Source organism: Marmota monax, unplaced genomic scaffold (assembly GCF_021218885.2).
Source record: "Marmota monax isolate L192 unplaced genomic scaffold, Marmota_monax_Labrador192_F-V1.1 WCK01_AAM20220418_F8-fsc00523, whole genome shotgun sequence".
NCBI lineage: Eukaryota > Metazoa > Chordata > Mammalia > Rodentia > Sciuridae > Marmota > Marmota monax.
Window position 1 is genome coordinate 305908 of NW_026694161.1, and position 20819 is coordinate 326726.

Consider the following 20819-nt stretch of genomic DNA (forward strand, 5'->3'; position numbering starts at 1 on the left):
CAACCTGACCCAGATGCTGACAGCAGGGAGCCCAGGTGTTCCCAGGGTGGAGCTGTTAGTGTGTCTGTGACAGTAGATGTCTAAACAGGTGGAGGGAGATTCTCCAAAGAATAATGATGTCACTCGGAAGAGTGGAGAGTTGCAGGGCTATGGTAAACTAAACGTGTGCCAGGGAAGCTAAGGCCAGGGGAAGGCTTTGGGGCACAGCAGGGAGATAGCCAGGTCCAGAGTTGGTGGCCTTGGAGACCCCATGCAGGTGCTGGTTTCTGCGTAGGTGGAGGCCACTGCTGTGCAGGTGTTCTGTCAGAGGTCTGGTTTGCAGTGCTGTGGTCTGAAGGAATGGAGCGACTTCTGCTCCTGAGCTGCTGGGTGTGAGGTGTAGGACTGGGAGGTGTTGAGAATGTGCCCATCTGAGATGGGCAGGCGGAGCCTTCCCTGGGGAAACTTCCACCTCTGGTTTTGCCAGGGTCTCAAGGAGCGTTTCTCCTGGATAATGGCCTTTCACAGTGGTTGTGAGGGCTTGTTTGCATCTGGTGTACTGGGTGAGAGCCACCATTTTTCTTGCTTTGCAGACAGGTAAATTGGAACTAAAAGGGTCTGTGGTGGCCTGGGGTTGCAGGATGTACCACCAGCATCAGGACAAGTGCGTCCCAGCCCTCCCGACCATCCTTCACCTGGCCCTGGCATCTTGGGCTGGCATCCAGGGCCAAGTTTGCTAGAAGTTCTTTCTGGGTCTATCTTCTGGGGATGGCAGAATGGTGTCGAGAGCCTTGCAGACCTGAGCTGGGAGATGGGACTGGGACTCAGAAGTCACCCTGAGTCAGAGTGTTCTGCACTGTTCAGCTCCCACGTGCATCCTGTTGTCAACCCTGACTGGCTAACCAGTCACTTGCTTGCTGCTGGGAGCCCTCCTTGGGTCTGGAGAGAGCCAGACTTCCCTGGGCAGCAGGCCCTGATGGCTGTCTGTGCCCTGCAGGGCAGAGGGTGCTCATCACGGAGGAACTGCAGGACATGGAAGTGCACGAGGGCTCCTCAGCCACATTCTGCTGCCGTGTTGCCCCTGCTGACCACGGGCCTGTGCGCTGGTTCCTGGACGAGACACCCTTGCATGCCAATGAGCTCAATGAAATCGTGGTCCAGCCTGGGGGGTACCATGTGCTCACCCTGCGGCAGCTGGCGCTCAAGGACTCGGGTACTATCTACTTTGAGGCGGGTGACCAGAGGACCTCGGCCACCCTGCGGGTCACTGGTAGGTTTTGTACCTCAAGGCCAGGGCCATTTGGGGTGGGGATGTCATACTGTTCATGCTGCTCAGGGTACAGCTTTGAGGAGGGTGGGCAGCAGCTCAGGTGACAGCTGGGTCATGTCTGAGCGTGGGTGCAGACTCATGGTGACGTGAGACTAGCTGTCCTCAGCATGGGGATCCTAGGAAGGCAGGTGTGTGCACTGGGGCTGTTTGGGATGAACGCCCCTCGGTAATGCTCAGAATCGTGGTCAGCATGTCTCAAGGTGACCTGCTCCCTGCCAGGGCGAGAGCCACACAAAGCCCACCCTGTCCCCTCAGCATTCCCGTCTGTGGCTGCAGCCCGAGGCAGCGGCAGACATGGACAGGATGATGACCATCTGCAGCAGGGGCCCCTCTTGCAGCAACACCACAGCCCCAGGGACCCTTGGCTCCTTTCTCTTCCCCCAGAGAAGCCGAGCATCTTTTCCCGGGAGCTCACAGATGCCACAATCACAGAAGGCGAGGACTTGACCCTCATGTGTGAGACCACTGCTCCTGACACCCCCGTGCACTGGACCAAGGATGGGAAGATGCTGCGGCCATCTGCCCGGTGCCAGCTGAGCTACAAGGGCTGCTGTGCCCAGCTGGTCATCGCAGGTGCCACTCCGCAGGATGGTGGTCGATATAAGTGTGAGGCTGGCGGGGCCTGGAGCAGCTCCATTGTCAGGGTCCAAGGTGAGCTCAGTGCCTGTGGCTCCCAGTCTACCTGGCAGGCAAGGGCTGGGGTGCATGGGTGTCCATGTTGGTGGGTGGCCTGAACTGCATGGCTTCCCTCCTGCTGCTGACCTGCCTCACTCCTGGCTCCCTGGCTTTCTGGCCCCTTGGCTGGCCTCAGATTGCTTGGGCTGCCCCATCCTGGGCAGATGGGAACCAGGACCTCACCTCCCGGCCTGGAGGCTTAGGGTCTTGAGGTCGTAGGTCGCAGGGCTGGTGCCTTCTGAAGCCACCCGCCTGCATGTTCTGTGTGTGTCTGGAATTAGGGTCCACTTCTAATTATCTGCCTCCCACACTGTGTCTGGAGGTCCTGGGTCAGGCTCCGGCGCCCGTTTCTTGGGGCATGCTGGTCTGCCGCAGGTCTGCCGTGTGCCTGTCCTGCTGGCCTGCCTCCTGTGACCCTTCAGGAGTGCGGCAGCAGGGCTGGGACCACTCCCACCCTGGCTGAGAACCTCGTGGCTGGGGGTTCCTGCTCAGGGAGGTGAGCAGAGCATGTCTCTCCGCAGCTCGGCCGGTTAGGTTCCGGGAGGCGCTGAGGGACTTGGAGCTGCCGGAGGGTGGTGCCGCCACGCTGCGCTGTGTGCTCTCCTCGGTGGCGGCGCCCGTGGAATGGCGCCACGGGGAAGATGTCCTGAGGTCCAGCAGCAAGTACAGCCTGCGCCAGGAGGGTGCTGTGCTGGAGCTGGTCATCCGGGACCTGCAGCCCCAGGACGGGGGCAAGTATTCCTGCTCCTTCGGGGACCAGACGACCTCAGCAACACTCTCTGTGAAGGGTGAGCACCTCTGCCTGTCTGCTTGCCCACATAGCCTGACTGGCTGCTTGACACTGTAGAACAAAGTGATGTTCTCTGTGTCTTTGGTCCCCTCAGCCCTGTCTGCCCAGTTCATAGGAAAACTGAGAAATAAGGAGGCCACGGAAGGGGCCACGGCCACGCTGCGCTGCGAGCTGAGCAAGGCGGCCCTTGTGGAGTGGAGGAAGGGGACAGAGCCCCTCACAGATGGGGACAGACTGAGCCTGAGGCAGGAGGGGGCTGTGTGTGAGCTGCAGATCCAGGGCCTGGCAGAAGAGGATGCTGGGGAGTATTCGTGTGTGTGTGGGCAGGAGAGGACCTCGGCCACTCTGACCGTCAGGGGTAAGGACCACTGTGGCTATGCAGGCGGGTCTTGGTACCAAGTATGGACCCACTCTCCATCAGCTTGTCCCTTTCCCTCCCGTCTGTGCCACCCTCCTCTTGTAGACCACAGGGTCCTTCCTGCTTCCTGGGCTGTCGTGAACCAGGAGACTCCAGTGGCCATGGCCAGTGTCCCTGATGTCACTGTGGCCTCCCCTGTTACCCTGCTGGCTCGTCTTGTCCTTTGTCTGGTCACGTGCTGTCTCCCAACATCACAGTGAACCTGAGGCCCTGTGTTTTCTGACCCTCCCCAGCTCTGCCCGCCCACTTCGTAGGAAGACTGAGGAGTAGGGAGGCCACGGAAGGGGCCACGGCCACGCTGCGCTGCGAGCTGAGCAAGGCGGCCCCCGTGGATTGGAGGAAGGGGACAGAGTCCCTCACAGACGGGGACAGAATGAGCCTGAGGCAGGAGGGGGCTGTGTGTGAGCTGCAGATCCAGGGCCTGGTTGAGGAGGACGGCGGAGAGTACTCGTGTGTGTGTGGGCAGGAGAGGACCTCGGCCACGCTGACCGTCAGGGGTAAGGACCATGTGTGTCCTCAGGCACTGGCTGCTGTGTGTCTGAAGACAATCTCAGGTTCCCTGTGTGCTGTGTCTGCTGTGTCCTCCGCTGCTGTGTGCTCTCAGGCTTCTCTCACACTTGCACTGTGGGGCCTGGCTCAGACCCAGAGCAGCAGAGAGTGGGCTTTTCCCGGCCCCGTGGGTCACAGCCTGAGATGGAGAATGTGGGTGAGGCCAAAGCATTAAGATGGCGCAGGAGGCCTTCAAGGGGTGCACGCTGGAGAAGGTGTGGGCGGGAGACAGAGGAGGAGCAAGTGGAGGGGACTCTTACAGGTTTCCCTCCAGCCAGGGCAGCTGCCTGCACTGGGGCCGTCTGATGGGCAGGTGAGGGCCCCAGTGTCTGTTCAGTGTGGCGGGAAGGATCTCCCTCAGCTGTGAGGGGCCTCTCACCCAGGATGCTGCTGTCTCTGCTCCCATGTCAAGAGTCAGGAAGGGACTCCTGGGGCAGTAAAGTGTATTGTGGGGCGGGGCATGGCCATCTGTTCACCTCCACCTATAGTGGAGGCCCCACTATGTGCACAGATGTTGGTGACCTCTGTGGAGAGGCCCCAGTGCCATGACATGTTGGAGCATGGACGGAACGTGTTCCTGCACAGAGGTAGACCCCGGTGTGACAGAAGCATGTGCACACCAAAGCCCACCGTGTTGCTGCAGGACGTTGGAGGGAGGCCACCGGGAAGATGCTCCCTCCCTCGACTCAGGGAGCGCTGCCTGTGGCTGGGAAGTGGGACCCTGCTGACCACCTGAGAGCTAATTCCAGAACTGGGTGTGGCCCAGGAAGGACCAGAGGTGCACAGCCCACCTGGGCCCTTCCAGAGAGTGCTTCACTTTCTAGGATGCCCCGAGGCACTGTTGCCCTGAAGCCCCTGGGGCGGACGGACCTGGGCTGGTGGCTGGAGGGCTCCAGGAGCCAAGCTGTCCTCCCTTCTCTGTGGGGGCTACCCATGTGCTGCCGTGGATGGGCCGTTGTTCAGTTGTGGGTTATCTCGTCAATTCTGCTGTGGAGGCGAGCTTGCTGGCACTGTGAACAATGGACATGGACCCTGTGGCTGTATGCTCCAGGGTGACAGTTCCAGGAGGAGAGTGGGGGCTTCTCTCCCTGGCCAGGGTGCTCCTTTTCTTGGTTTGCTCTGGAAGATGGAGTCGGGTGTGATTATGGGAGGGTTTCAGGCAGGCTGTTGATGTCTCCAGCCATCTATCAAGATCAGAGAACAGCTGTTACAGAGACCTTCAGAGAAGTTGTGGCCAGGTGTGGTTTGAATGCAGCTGCTGGCCAGGCTAGGCCCTTCAATCTGGTGCTGTACAGAATCTGAGCTGGGCCAGGCCACAGAGGACACTGTGGAGGAGCATGACCCTTTCAACCCATGTTCCTGCCCATCCGTCTGGGCCCTGTGACCTTCTGTGGGCCTGTCCTCATGCTGAGGCCCTCTTCCACATCTCACTGGCCTCCACATGAATGGACAGCCAGTCTGCTGTCCGACCCCCTGGGCTGCCTGTGTCTGGTGCTTCTATAACTGTTTCCAGGTTGTCTCCCTTGCTGAGTGCCGTGTCTTACCCCACGTGTTCTGCAGAGACCCTGGTGTTCTTTGTGGACTCCTCAGGCCAGTCCCGTTCATGCCAGGCATGAGGTCCATGGATGCTTGGAATAGACCCTGGCTGGGAAGCATGTGGGCAAGACCACGGGAAGCCTCAGCCCACAGATGGTGCTGAGCAGCCCAGCACCGGACATGTCCAGCTGGGCTCACGTCCTCTCTGTACTGTCTGTGTCCTGTCTCTTCTGTGCACTCAAAGAGCATAATTGCATCCATGTCTTTCTGGCCCCCAGCCCTGCCTGCCAGGTTCACAGAGGGTCTGAGGAATGAGGAGGCCGTGGAAGGGGCCATGGCCACTCTGCGGTGTGAGCTGAGCAAAGAAACAGCAGTGGTGTGGAGGAAAGGAACAGAGACCCTCAGGGAAGGCCACAGACACAGCCTGCGACAGGAGGGAGCCTTGTGTGAGCTGCAGATCCGGGGCCTGGTTCTGGAAGATGCTGGGGAGTACTCCTGCATGTGTGGGCAGGAGAGGACCTCGGCCATGCTGACCATCAGGGGTAAAGAATGTGTCTTCATGGGTTGTGGCTTGGCATCTTTGTGTCGTCCACTGCCACTTTCTGCTCCATTTGTAGTACTGCTCCTGCATGGTCTGTGGCCCTGTCCTCTGCCTGGGGTCCTCCTGCTCTTGTTCATGTGCTGTGTTGTCCTCCCCACTGCCCATTTCCCTCCACATCTGTACATTAGTTCACCATCCACACTGTGTGGCTATGTGTGTGGTTCTTTGTGGATCACATGTGCCTTTGGAGTCCTCCAGACTGCCCCATGTTCTCAGTGATCGCTTGGCCCTCCCCAGCCTTGCCTGCCAGATTCATAGGAGTGAGAAGCCAAGAGGCCACAGAAAGGTCCATGGCCACTCTGCGGTGTGAGCTGAGCAAGGTTGCCCCTGTGGAGTGGAGGAAGGGGTCTGAGACCCTCAGGGATGGGGACCTGTACAGGCTGAGGCAGGAGGGGGCCACGTGTGAGCTGCAGATCCAGGGCCTGACTATGGCAGTGGCTGGGGAGTACTCGTGCATGTGAGGGCAGGAGAGGACCTCGGCCACGCTGACCGTGAAGGGTCATGGCCACTGTGGCTTCCCCGTGCCTCCTGTCTCCTGTCTCCTTATCAGGTGGTCTGTGTCTTCCCTGTGTCTCTTGATGATGTCCTCTGATTCCCTGCCAGCCTTCTGGGTGGTCCCTCCCAGGTGTGCACCAGGGATGTCCTGGGCCAGAGTCAGAGTGGACTCCAGGGGTGCCGGGCAGAGACCCGGGGAGCAGTAGTGAAGGGCTGGTGCCTTGGTCCACTCAGGCTGCTCTAAGGAGGTGCCACAGACTGGGTGGCTCAGAGGACAGGGTCATGTCTCTCCCAGCTCTGGAGGCCATCATCCATCACAGCTTCTCAGCAGGGCTGGTCCCTCCTGAGGCCACTCCAGGGCTTGCAGATGCCATCTTTCCCCCTGTGTCCTCATCTCTTCCTCTATGGGTATTGGTCACCCTGGATTTGGGCCACCTGATGACCTTCTTCCTCCTTGAACAGTCATGTTCTGAGATGCCAGGTTAGGATTCCAACCTGTGGCACCCACCAGTGACCCTAGGGTTCAGGTCCTTCTCACATGCAAAATACACTGAGTTAGCCCCACCCAGCATCAGACCTTGTCTAGTCTCGTCTGAATGTCCCCAGGTTGAGACTGGATTCCAGCTCACCTCAGGGCAGAGTTCCTCCCTGGCTGTGACTAGAGCCAGGCAAGGCACATGCTTCCAAAGTGTGGTGGGCCCAGTGTGGGACAGACCCTCAGAGGAGCAGGAACAAGGATGTGGGTCACAAGTCCAGATAGTCGGGAACAGTAGAACCAAGCTCCCTGGATTTCAAGGCTGGACAGCACTCTGCTTTGACTTGGTGCTCTGTCCTGCAAACCTACCAAGGTTGAAGTCTGCCCCCAGCCTGAGTGGAGCTGGCTGGTCCTCTGAAACCGAGCAGGGGACAGCCTCGTGCTCTTCCAGGCATGTGGCAGTGGTACTCCTGCCACTCTGACCAACTTCATGGCCGTCTTTTGCTTGAGGGGAAGCCCATGTGTGTGGCTAGTGGCTGTGCTCATCCTGTGGCAGCGTCCTTCATCTCACTTGACTGCTGTCCCTGCAGTCCACGCTGCCAGCATTCCTGCTGCTATAACGTTTTCAGCCAGGCATGGTGATCCACGCCTGTAATCTGAGTGACACAGGAACCTGCGGCAGGAGGACAGAAAGTTTGAGGCCAGTCTCGGCAACTTAGTGAGGCCCTAAGCAATTTAGCAGGACCCTGTCTCATATAAAAACTCAAAAGGGCCAGGGATGTGGCGTGGTGGTAGAGCACCCTGGGTCCCATCTCCAGTCTCCAACCACGTGTGTATCTTCAGGACCTCTGTTCTGCCTCGAGGTTGGCGAGTGTCACACCTCTGGCACGCGTGTCCTGCGCAGGGCTTTACTGTTACCCTTGGCAGTCTTGGCTCCCAGGGAGGAGCTGCCTGGTCACCAGCCACCCGTGAGTCCCCTTAGCAGGTGCTCAGCCATGCCTGACGCTCTCAGGGCATCTCCCACTCTCTTCACTGTGGATCCAGGTGTTTTCTAAGTCTTCGGGGCTGGTTCCTTGTTGATGGACAGTTCTGCCTTCTCACGCTCTCCTGTGAGCCATAGGGAGACAGCAGGCCATCCCTGCCACACTTGGCTTAGCTGTCTCCCAGCTGGACATCCATCTGGTCCTGCTGTTTCCCACTGTTGCCCTCCACAGAACACTGGAGCACAATCTGGCCACTTCTGTGCCACTTCATAGCCAGGATCAGCTTTCTTCCACTCCCCAGGAGTGTTTCCCTGTGTCCATCTAGTCCTGGCCAGAAGCACTGTTAGTGTCTATATTCCCTCTGTCAGGCTCTTTCTGGCCAGCTGGGCTTTTTCTAGCATATACCTCAAAAGTCTTCCAGTCTCTGGCTGCCATCCAGCTCCAAAGCTGTTTGTAGTTCTTGTGGGACCTGCTGACAGTGTGGCTGGAGCCTGCAGTGAGAATCCCACTTGTGAGGCAGGGAGGCTCACAACTGGGAGCGGCCTCCCACAGGGTCCAGGGAGAGGGGTAACCGCGTGGTACAGACGTGAGCTCACAGCTCTAGGCACCTGGTGTGCTTCCCAGCAATGAAAAGTTGTGGGTGGGCAAGATGCCCTTGAAGGAGGACCTGGAACGGAGCCCTGCTCCCAGCCACCTGCGCGTGCAGGACCTCACTCAGACCCTCACAGATCTCCCACTCCTGTGACCCTCCAGCCGTCCTGCTTTATTTTCCTTCCTTGATGTTCGGGTCTTGACCTCAGAACCTGCAGAAGGTTTGATGGCCTCTGTCCATGTGATCCTTCCTAGCCTTGCCTGCACGATTCACTGAAAATCTGAAGTCCAGGGAGGCCATGGAAGGGACCACGGCCACACTGAGGTGTGAACTCAGCAAAGAGGCCCCTGTGGAGTGGAGGAAGGGTGTGAAGACCCTCACCAGTGGGGACAGACTCCGCCTGAGGCAGGACGGGGCTGTGTGTGAGCTGCAGATCTCCGGCCTGGCCACAACTGATGCTGGGGAGTACTCGTGCGTGTGCGGGGAAGAGAAGACAGCAGCCACGTTGACCGTGAGGGGTAAAGACTACATGGCCGAGTAGATCTGTGTTCTGGTGTCCACATACTGACCTCATGTCAACTGTCCACTCAGTCCACCTCTCTTCCGGGTCTGTGACACCCTCTTACCCCTGCATGGGATTGTAGCCAGCTGGTTTGTCAGTCTGTCTCTTGTCCTCATTATTGTCATGTTCTGTCCCCTGAAGTTCCCCAGCACACCTGGGGTTCTTCATGTGTTTCAGACCCTCCCTGGCCTTGCACGTCAGGTTCACAGGGAGGCCTGCGGAGGCCACAGAGTGGGCCAGGGCCACATGTGCTCAGGCTGCATTGGGGAAAGATGAAGGCCTTGGTGCTCAGCACACCCAGCAGGGGGCTTATGTACAGTTGCATTTCATGTCCTTTCTGTTGTGCATGTCCATCCTCTCCACGTGCCTGGAGAGCATGATTGCATCCATGTCTTTCTGGCCACCAGCCCTGCCCGCCAAGTTCACAAAGGGTCTGAGGAATGAAGAGGCTGTGGAAGGGGCCACGGCAATGCTGCAGTGTGTGCTGAGCAGAGAGGCCCCTGTGGAGTGGAGGAAGGGTGTGAAGACCCTCACCAGTGGGGACAGACTTCGCCTGAGGCAGGACGGGGCTGTGTGTGAGCTGCAGATCCAGGGCCTGGCCCGGGAAGATGCCGGGGAGTACTCGTGTGTATGTGGGCAGGAGAGGACCTCGGCCACGCTGACAGTCAGGGGTAAAGACCTCGTGTGGCCATGTGAACCTCCAGCTGGTGTCTGCACCCTGTCTCCGCCTCCTACCTCCTGCATCCACACATGGCCCAGCTCCTGTGGCAGCCCCGTGGCCACCTGTCCTTTCCTCCCCTGGGCTTCTTTCATCTCTCCTTCTTGTGTCCATGTCCATCCTACTGCGTACTCTGTTCCTCTGTGTTTACTTGCTTCCTTCCTCATCTGTGCCACCACCCACCTGTCCACATCATGGTCCTCTGGCAGTGTGTGGCCCCATGTTCTCAGTGACCGCTTGGCCCTCCCCAGCCCTGCCCGCCAGATTCATAGAAGATCTGAGAAGCCAAGAGGCCACAGAAGGGTCCACGACCACTCTGCGGTGTGAACTAAGCAAGGCAGCCCCCGTGGAGTGGAGGAAGGGGTCTGAGACCCTCAGAGATGGGGACCGGTACAGGCTGAGGCAGGAGGGGGCCACGTGTGAGCTGCAGATCCAGGGCCTGACTGTGGCAGAGGCTGGGGAGTACTCGTGTGTGTGTGGGCAGGAGAGGACCTCGGCCGTGCTGACCGTCAGGGGTAAAGACCTCCCATGACTGTGGGCTTGTTTGGGTTTCTGCCTTTGCTCTGCGTCCAGCCATGGCTATGCTGCCCCTGTTGTCCAGAGGGAGGGTGCCCTTTCCCTCTGTCTCATGCTGTTTCTCTGTCCTGCTTGGATTTCTGTCATAGCACTGCCCAGTGTACTAGTGCCTTGCCAGTCTTTCCAGGGACCTCATATGGCCAGCTGTCATGGAGGGACAGAGTTCCCACCTTGTTTTCCTAATCACCTTTTGTCATTCCTCCTCAATCTCTGCATGCCACTTATAGCCCAAGATTTTCATTTGGGGGCCCTAGGGGTTCTGATGCCCAGGGAGGTTCCCCAGCCTGGGCTCTGCACCTTGTCCCTGATTGCCAGTGTGTCCATGTGAGGCAGTCAGCACCTGCTGCCCCTCAGCATCTCAGGGGCATGAGGGACAATCCTGCCTGGGGATTACTGGGACAGCCTGGCCTGCAATGGGGAATTATGGCCTTTCCCGTGGACTCAGCCATGCCCTAGGGTCTGGCCTGGGGAGGCACAAAGCCCTGCCCTGTGATCTGAAACCCGTGACCCTGTCCTGGGGTCTGGGAGGAACAGGGCCTTGTCCACAGTCTGGGAAGGATATTGCCTTGTCCTGTGGTCTTGGGGAGAATCACCCTTCTCTGGGGTCTGGTGGGAGTGGGACAAGGTCTTGTGCTGGCCAAATGACTGTATGACTGGACTTGGCTCTGCTCTGGTGGTCCAAGGGGGACACAGCCCTCTGGCAAGGCTAGAGGTCCTGAGGGGGAGGCTGCCATTAGAAAAGCCTGTGGCAGATCTCTGCTCTGCCCCCAGCTTCCTCACCTCCCTCCTTACATAGACCCGTCCTGTGGAGGTAGGCCAAGGGGCTGGGAGAAGCTGGGCTCCCCAGCTCTGGCCAGCTGTGTGCCTGATCTTGACCCTGCCTCCTCCCCATCTGCAGTTCCACAGGCTGTGTTCCGGGAGCCCCTGCAGTGCCTGCAGGCCGAGGAGGGCTCCACAGCCAGGTTGCAGTGCGAGCTGTCCCTTCCCAATGCCACTGTGGTCTGGAGCAAGAACGGCCTGGAGCTGCAGGCTGATGGGCGCCGGGAGTTGCAGCAGCGAGGCTGCACCGCCGAGCTGGTGCTGCGGGACCTGCGCCGTGAGGACGCGGGCGAGTACAGTTGTGCTTTCGGCTCCCAGGCTACCAGTGCCACCCTCACGGTAACAGGTGGGCGACCAAGACAGGGCGAAGCCTAGCGTGGGTGCAGAGTCCGCGCTGACCCTCAAGGCTGCAACCTGGGGGGTCCCAGCAGAGAGGACCCGGCTCAGTGGGGCAGAGCGGACCTGCCCTAATAACTTTGCTTGCTCCTCCCACCTCGTGGTTCTGACCGCCCAGTTCCTCCCTGCGCCCCAAAACCACAGGACAAGGCTGTGGACAAGGTCCTTCCTCCCAGACCCCAGGACAGGGAGCACCACCTAACCTTTCCTCTTTCTCTCTCCCTTACCCGTTGGGCGCCTCTTCCTGTGCAGTCCCCCAATTCCTCCTGGTGGCTGTGATCCCGCCCCCTCCCCGTAGTGCGGGGGTCCTGCCCCTGTGCGAAGCAGCTCGCGTGTGCTCCGCTTCTCTATATCGGCTCCAGGACCTCGCTTCCCTGGGTCTCTCCCTTTCTGGTAGCTTTGCTGGCCGGTATTGCCTCTGCCCCATGCAGTTCCCCAGTTGTTTCCCAAGGGTATGCCTTGTGGGTCCGACTCAGGATTTGTCCTGATGTGGTTCTCCACCTATAGGGTTCTGGGTCTTAAATGCTCAGAGTCTCGCTGTCATGTTCTCTTTCCTGCCCCGCAGCTGCGCCCGTGCGGTTCCTCCGGGAGCTGCAGGCCTTAGAGGTGGATGAGGGAGCTACAGCGCACCTGCGCTGCGAGCTGAGCCAGGCGGGAGCGAGCGTGGAGTGGCGCAAGGGCTCCCTGCAGCTCTTCCCCTGCGCCAAGTACCAGATTGTACAGGAGGGCTCGGCCACCGAGCTGCTGGTGCGCGGGGCGGAGCAGGAAGATGAGGGAGACTACACCTGCGATGCGGGTCAGGCGCAGACCACAGCCTCTCTTTCCATCCGCTGTGAGCTGCCCACTGGCCCCTGTGCTTCCCCAGCAGCCTCATACCTCAGGGGTGGGCAGGCACCTTGCTCAAGGCGAACATGAGGTGGGAACCCGCAGTCTTAAGCTTTCCTTTCTTGTCCCTCAGCCCCCAAGCCCAAGTTCAAGACCCGGCTGCAGAGTGTGGAGCAGGAGGCAGGCGGTGTGGCTCGGCTCTGTTGCCAGCTGAGCGAGGCTGAGCCAGGGGCCCCTGTGCAGTGGCTAAAGGAGGGCGTGGAGCTGCCTGTGGGCCCCAAATATGAGATGCGGTGCCAAGGGGCCACGTGCGAGCTGTTGGTCCACGGGCTGGAGGCCAAGGACACAGGAGAGTATGCCTGTGTGGTGGGTGGCCAGAAAACCTTGGCCTCCCTCAGGGTCAGAGGTGAGCCAACCAGGACCTCATGCCACACCGTCTTCCTGACAGCTCCCCTGGGGGCATACCTGGCTGTGACAAGTGCAGCTCACAGGGTGGTGGAGGTCCCTCAGGTTATAGGCTCTCTTCTTCCTACACCACCCCCATTCTGATCCTCCAAGAGAAGGGCTTTATGGGGGTAGGCACGAAGCCTGCAGCACTGAAGGCTGTGCTCCCTCCTGCCCCCCAGCTGGCAGCAGACTGGCCTGAGCTGGCCTGGTGGCCCTTTCTGGCACCTACCTGCTCTTCCTGAAGGTCTTACTTTCCTGGTGACCTGGCCAGGACTGGGCCTGCAGCAATGTTGGAGCCAAACAGGGCATCTATCCACTGTCCTGCAACCAGAGCTGTACCCTTGGCCTTGGGGAGACAGCCGCCCCAGCTATTACTAGACTCATTGAGTGAAGCAGCTGGCAAATGCCACACAAGGCAGAGGAGTGTTAGGTGGCCAGGAAGGCTTTCTAGAGGGGCACTGGGGCTGGCCCAGCCTGAAAAGGGACCCTTCTTACCACCCACTAGAGCCTGAGGTGACCATCGTGAGGGGCCTGGTTGATGCCGAGGTGCAGGCTGACGAGGATGTGGAGTTCAGCTGTGAGGTGTCACGGGCTGGGGCCACAGATGTGCAGTGGCGCCTCCAGGGCCTGCCACTGCAGAGCAACGAGGTGACAGAGGTGGCTGTTCGGGATGGCTGCATCCACACACTCCAGCTGAAGGGTGTGACACTTGAGGACGCTGGCACCGTGTCCTTCCATGTGGGCAGCCATGCATCTTCTGCTCAGCTCACTGTCAGAGGTAGCCAGCTCTGGGTGGGCCTGCCCTATCACTGCCCCTGGGAGGCTGTCCCGGCCCAGCCTCTGTTTGGGCCAGAAGTGGACAGCAAGGGTCCCTGCTTTTGGGAACCTTGGGTGTTAGTAGAGAGAGGGACTATGAACTGGCCATTTCTTAGTAGCTCCAGTCAGGACGGAATGATTCTGGGCTGAAGACTGAGTCATGCTGGTGAGCAGGCAGTGGTGGGCTTCCCAGAGCTTACCAGTTTTAAAGCTCCAGTTTCCCTCTCCTGATTTTCATGAGGGGTCACTGCAGACTGGCCGCCCCAGCCTTCAGCCATCTTGGCATTTCCCTTTGGTCAGAGCCCTGGCTAGAGGAAGGACTGATAACACACCCCCATGTACTGTCTTCAGGAATTGGGGTGGGGTCACCAGGGAGGACCCCCAGGATATGGAAGCTATGCTAAAGAAGGGAGCATCCTGGACACAGAGGCTGACACCCATGCCTACCCTGTGTCTAGTCCCAGAGGTGACCATCCTGGAGCCCCTGCAAGACATGCAGCTGAATGAAGGCCAGGATGCCCACTTCCGGTGCCGGCTGTCCAGAGCTGCAAGCCAGGAAGCCCGCTGGGCTTTGGGAGGGGTACCTCTGCAGGCCAACGAGATGAATGACATCACCGTGGAGCAGGGCACACTTCACTTGCTCACCCTGCACAAGGTGGGGCTCTGGGACTTGTTCCACTTGGACAGGGATGGTTCCAGCTCCATTCAGAAAGACCCTCCGCTAGGGGGTCGGGTTAGGGAGGTGATGAGCCCCATCACTGGGGGCTGGCTAGATGGACCAGTCCTTCCTGTCAGGATGAATTGGCCAGGGCTGAGCATCTTCCTCCCTGTGTCCTCAGGTGACTCCTGAAGATGCGGGAACCATCAGTTTCCAAGTGGGCTCATGCAGCTCAGAAGCCCAGCTGAAAGTCACAGGTGGGCAGCTCTCTCCCATACCTAGGTCCTGGCCTGTGGATGCCTGTTTTCTGGGCACCACAGCGTCTTGCCTAGTGGCAGCTGGTGTGTGTGTGTGTGTGTGTGTGTGTGTGTGTGTTGGTGTGGGGAAGAAACCCTAGACTTAGCAATTTTCCAGTCCTTGATCCCTCAAGTCATGGAGTGGGGTAGGCTGGTGAAGATCTTGAGGAATGCCGTGTATGGGGGGAACACAGGCCAGGATTGGTATTCTCTGTAGGAGAGCCTTGCTGCCTTGGACCCTGAGGTGGAGACAGGGTCTTCTGGACATCATCTTCCAATGCCTGTCCTTCTGATATGGTCCGTGTGGGCCCACACACATCCATGTTGAAACACTCTTGCATACCACACAAGCTCAAAGGTGTGGATGCAACAGCTCATGCGTGACACCTGTGTGGACTCAGGCATGGTGCACATGGCCCCAGAATGCAAACAGGACTTTAGGAATCTTCAACTTGGATTGTACCTTGACTCCACAGGTCACTCTTGAGTGCATTCCCTTGCTGCCCTATTCCTGGTTCTCAGACTGGTCCCATCAGTCCACACCAATCATCCATTCATCCATCCACCCCTTAACCACCTCTCCATCCACCCTCCCATCCATCCATCTCTATCCATACATTTATTTATCAACCATCCATCCATCTACCATTCATTCATTTACTACCACCATCTGTCCACTGTCCACTCATGCACCCATTATCCATCTGTCTATCCCTCCACTTTCCACTCATCTATTACCTATCTTCCATATCTAGCTATCCACATAGCTTTCCACTCATCCTCTGTCCATCCATTTATCACACATTCCTTCATCTACCACCAGTTCATTATCATTCTGTCCATCCACTAACCCATTAACTATCCATCCATCCACCCATCAACCATCTACCAGCCACTATCAAACCACTTATCTACTCACCATTGCGGAAGCCCCTACCATGGTCAAGTCCTGGACCTTGAGGTCCAAAGGTAGCTTTGCCCTCAGGGATTCCCCGTCTGCTTGGAGGATCTGGACATGGAGACAGTGTATGTTTGAATCTCATGCTCTCCTCCCCAAAAACCTAAAGAATGGACAGATATGGTCAGCTCTGTGGCCTGGGGGCTGGGAAAGGCTACTTAGTGCCTTAGGTTGAGTGATGAAGATGAAGTGTCATGGGTTTCCTGAATGGGAGCAGTGCAGGAAGGGCCTTGTGTGTTCCTGGGGCGATGACTATGTGGGGGTGACATGGCTCTGTGTCCCTTGCCTGGGAAAGATGGCTCATTATGCATACCTCACTGTGATCTCAGGGGGAGGGCCCTGGGCCTAGGTGTGTGAATGGATGTCCAGGTAGGGGTGTGATAGGCAGACCTGGGAACTGGTGCTGGAGGCAAGACCCAGGAGCTGGCGGAGCAGGAGAAGGAGGTGCAGATGTACGCTTGGGGAAGGCAGGTGCTGGTGGGTTGCATCAACGGGGAGGAGTGTGGAGAGGCTCCTGAGGGAGGGCTTGCTGGGGTGGGCATGGGGGCTCTGGTGTCTGCCAGTGACTCCCACCTGTCCCATGTGGCCCGCCTCATGGGGTAAAGGCATCTAGGCCTTACCAAGCTGAACAGTGTCTCTGTCTTCACAAGGAGGCCCCAGGATGGCCCGTGGAAAGTGCTCAGAGAAGCATAGGGTGGGGGTGACATCCTCCCTGCCTGGCCCCAGGCAGCAGGTGGTGGAAGAAGTCTCTGTCTGGTCCTACTGGCTGTCCTGTGGGGGATGGGAGGATTAGACGTGGATGCTGGTATCCTCTCCCTCCAACCACCCTGAGTGTCCATCAGGAGGTAGACAGGATGGAGACTGTATGGAGGACACAGGAGGGCAGCCATGATTCATCTGGGAAGGCCCTGAGCTCGGACCTTCTGTGTGACAGGGACAGGAATATTTGGATCCAGCATCAGGGCCCTGAACCCTGGGGCTGAGGGACTTCAGAGGACAACTGGATGAGGTGCCCTCTTGGTATTGGAGGTGCCCCCAAGGACAGAGAGGTCCCCTTCTGAGGCCAGCCACCACCCCCTGGGGAGAAGCAGGTGCTGGGGCCTCTGCTTCCTGCCCTAACCTGGGTCAGACGAGGCATCTGCACTAGAAGGAGCCCCAGTCATGGGGCTTGGGGCTTGTCTGCTCTCCTGATGATCAGGGTACCATGCATGGCATGGCCTCCTCTGGGTGAAACCTGTAGTGTTCTGATGGGGTGTGAGCTGGGCTCACCGTGGTGGCCTCTGTGCCTCCCTCTGTGATGAGGGTGGATTTCTAGACCCCAGGGCTCAGGTCATCCTTTTGGTCTGGATGGTGCCAGCAGGCCCCAGGGTGGCCCCACACCAGTGAATCTCAGAACTAGGCCAGCACATCCCATTTCCGACATCTGTTCTAGAGAACGGTCACTATTCTCTTCCTGTCATACTTCCTCAACCTAGAACATTTGACCAGACACTCCCAACAGACATAAGCAGTTCTCCAGTGGACACCCACTGGGTGTCTTGTGATTCAGTTCTGACACTATCTACCCAGATTTAGCACAGACCCTGCAAGCTAAGGGCTCAGTCCATAGGCTTCCCCGGCTTCAGATATCAATGGCAAATCTCAGGTTGCTACCCAAACTTCTGAGTGGCTTCAAGTGAGGGCTCCCACTGTCCTCTCCTCATGCTTGACCAGTTTGCTAGGACAACTCACAGAAGTCAGGGACACACTCACCTTGGATAGCTTGTTGCAGAGGATCCCGCTCAGGGACAGCCAGGTGAAAGACAAGAATGGGAAAGGACACAGATTCCATGTCCTTTCCACGCTGCCCTCCCAGCCTGTGTTCAGCACTGTGGAAGCTCATCTGGTCTTGTTAAGAGTTTGTCTTATGGAGATTGATGTCCAACCACCCTGCTTTCTCAGAGGATGGGGCTGAGCCTTGTAACCCTGTAATCACTTGATCTTCTTGGTGACCAGTCCTTTCCTGAAGCTATCTCAGGGCTGGGCCTGAGTCACCTCATTAACATAATCTCAGGTGTGATTAAAAGAAAAAAAGAGCCTGTTATGTATAACGAAGGGACTTGCAGCATTTTCAGGAGATTCTGCTGGGTTAGGAGCTCTGGGCCAGGAACTGGGCATAAAGATAAAACCTGCTATCATAGGACACACCTGCACCAGTAGCCCCAGGTGGCCTCTAAGTGATGGACCCAGCCCTCCTTCTTGCCCTCTTATGCAGAGGCTGCACTGTGCCTGGTCCGTGGCCTGCAGAGTGTGGACGTCTTCGCAGGGGAGGTGGCCACGTTCTCCTGTGAGGTGTCTCGTGCGGGTGGGCCAGAGGCCCGCTGGTGGCTGGATGGCACCTTGCTACAGGACAGCCCCCAAAGTGCCATCACTGTGCGTGATGGGACCTTTCATTCCCTCACACTCTCGGGCCTAGGGGTGGCCGACTCAGGCACCGTCACCTTCCGCACAGGGCCCCTGGTCTCCACAGCCAAGTTGTTGGTCAAAGGTATTGACCACTGGGGATTTCCCCATGCTGGTGCTTCTGCTCCCGCTGCCACATGCTTCCTGCGGGCTCCTGGGGAAAGGGGGAGGATGGGCACTGAGGGTGGGGACTGTCCCCAGAGCCAGAGGCTGGGCATCACTCTACATGTGCCACCTACCCTGGGCACCCCAGGAGGCACAGTGAGCAGCTCTTACTTTTGAATGGGAGATCTAGCTGGAGGCTAGGTCCACTGCCACCTTCCAGGTAGGGCCAGTGCATTGCCACCTGCTTGGCCACCAGTCACCTAGTTAGCTGCACATCCCCAGCCACGGGGGCCAGTCCCTTCAGGGGCCTTTTTGGGCTTCTGAGGAGAGGCCCATGCCCTTGGCCCTGGCCTACCTATCCCTGCTCACATCTGCTCCTCTGCTGTGAGCTCAGCTGAGATCCGTGCCCTTCTGGGGAGGAGCTGGCCAGACAGGGAGAGTAGCAGCTGCCAGGGTCTCCCTAGCCCCTTCCCAACAGCTCTGCCTGGTGCCTGCTGTGTGCTGTCATGTAAAATGTGTTGAGATTTCAACAAATGGAGATGGAATGGGGGCCCTGGGTGGGCAGCAAGGCCCCTGGAGAGGAGCAAGCAGGGCAGGGGCTCTGGGTTCTGGGGCAGGCCCTAGGGCATCCAGAGGAGCCTTTCCAGTGGCGTATGTTTCTGGGGGCCAGCAGGTATGTGGGGCCAGAGGAGCTCTGCCTGGACAGAGGTGAAGCCTAGGCACTATGCTCATGGGTGAGGTGTGTCTGGTGGAGGGCTCTGGGCTGCGGTGTGGGTTCCCTTCCTAGCCACATGCCAGGCAGCTCCTGCTAAACTGTCACCATGAAGCTCCATGCTTGCAGCCGCTGAAGCCACTAACACTGAGTGGGGTGGGTGGGCCATGGTGGTGCTGTTTCTCAGGGCTGATGCGTGTCCGGCGTGTTGGCCGACAGATCCTACGGTGGAGGTGGTCAGTGCCATGCAGGACCTGGCAGTGGAGGAGGGTGGCTCTGCCGAACTCCTCTGCCAATACTCACGGCCGGTGCAGGCCACGTGGAAGATGGACGAGCGGGAGGTACACGCAGATGGGCACCGTGTCATCATAGAGCAGGACTGGACTGTGGCCAGGCTGACCTTCAGGCCGGCCCTGCCCTGTGACAGTGGCATCTATTCTTGTGAGGCCGCAGGCACTCGCGTGGTGGCACTGCTACAAGTGCAAGGTGAGGCCACCTGGCGGGCAGCCCAGGTCCAGCACGGCTTTGGCGTGGCTCTGGCCATGCAGCAATGGTGGAGTGGCAGGCAGCAACAGCCAGCTCCGCACTGCAGGGGACCTACATAGTGGGAACAGGCCGGGGAGGTGGCAGGCAACCTGCCCTGGGCCTGCACTGCTGCCGGATCAGGGCATGCTGCTGCTGAGCTTGTGCTTCTGGGAGGAACCATGGCCAAGAGAACCTGAAAAGGAGGGGGGGACAGGGGCCGAGGACCAGGGAGGCCTCCATCAGCAGGGCTATGGGGGGAGTGTACCTGAGCAGTAGCAGGGCCAGGAGTGCTTTTGGGACACGAGGACAGGGTTGTGTCCATGCCTGTGACTGAGCTGGCTGGGTGGTGTGAGTCTGCGGTCTGTGAACACCTGTGAGTTTCCTATGGTCAGGAGACCACTGTTGATGTGAGGGGCCCAAAGGGTGGGCAGGGTGTGGAGGGAACCCTACAGGCCTGGGTGCCGCCCTCCTGAAGCTGCTGGCTCTCCCAAGGGACAGTGAGGTCAGCAGTCCCTGAGCCTTGCTCTCCCTACAGCCAAGAACACCGTGGTCCGGGGCCTGGAGAATGTGGATGTGCCTGAGGGCGGGGAGGCCTTGTTTGAGTGCCAGCTGTCCCGGCCTGAGGTGGCTGCCCACACCTGGCTGTTGGACGATGAGCCCGTGCACACCTCGGAGAACGCGGAGGTGGTATATTTCGAGAACGGCCTGCGACACCTACTGCTGCTCAAAAACCTGAGGCCACAGGACAGTTGTCGGGTGACTTTCCTGGCTGGGGACATGGTCACCTCTGCTTTCCTCACCGTCAGAGGTAATGGCAATGAGAGCTGGCGGGGCGGAGGTGGGTGAGACCCCTCCTACAGGAGGTTGGGCCACTTTCTGGGCAGCCCAAGGTGGCTTCCAGGACTCTCCCACCAGAAGGGAAGTTGCTCCTTGGGAACTCCCACCCTACCTCCAAAAAGAGTTGTCTGGGCTGCTCACTCAGGGGGATGGAGGATGGGGCCTGGGACAGGAGCAGCTTGCAAGAGAGTCCTCCACCTGGGCTGGTGGCCTCTGGGAGAGTACTGGGGCCCTGCACCGCTGCTGGATCAGGGCATGCTGCTGCTGAGCTTGTGCTTCTGGGGGAACCATGGCCAAGAGAACCCGAGAGGGAGTGGGGACAGGGGCCGAGGACCGGGGAGGCCTCCATCAGCAGGGCCATGGGGGGAGTGTACCTGCGCAGCAGCAGGGCCAGGCATGCTATTGGGACACGAGGACAGGTTTTGTCTATGCCTGTGACTGAGCCGGCTGGGTGGTGTGAGTCTGCCGTCTGTGAACACCTGGGAGAGGGCAGGGCCTGGAGAGTTGCCTGGAGGCAGGACATCAGTCTTTGAGATAAGCCCTGCGGCTAGGGAATGGAGTGAGATGTGGGGAGCCCGAAGGGGGTCTCCAAGACTCCTCCAGGGGCTGGGCAGCGCTCCCAGGACTGGAGTGCAGCTTCCAATGCAGGGCGTGTGTCTCCCAGGCCCCTCCAGTGTGGGGCTCTGCAGGTAGGGAGAGCTGGT

At 58.9% G+C, this 20819-nt stretch overlaps 1 protein-coding gene across 1 annotated transcript in view; it reads left to right on the forward strand.

The window, feature by feature from the left end:
- The window catches only part of LOC124107620 (obscurin), a gene marked incomplete at its 3' end in the record, with an annotated part of 38078 nt that overhangs the window by 2306 nt on the left and 14953 nt on the right, over positions 1-20819 (forward strand). The window contains 16 exon segments of the mRNA XM_046465784.1: positions 977-1249; positions 1694-1960; positions 2506-2772; positions 2869-3132; positions 3426-3689; positions 5556-5819; positions 8678-8941; positions 9393-9656; positions 9955-10218; positions 11178-11444; positions 12060-12326; positions 12453-12725; positions 13272-13544; positions 14041-14237; positions 14422-14497; positions 19814-20086. Coding sequence (XP_046321740.1) covers positions 977-1249; positions 1694-1960; positions 2506-2772; positions 2869-3132; positions 3426-3689; positions 5556-5819; positions 8678-8941; positions 9393-9656; positions 9955-10218; positions 11178-11444; positions 12060-12326; positions 12453-12725; positions 13272-13544; positions 14041-14237; positions 14422-14497; positions 19814-20086 — 4017 coding nt within the window.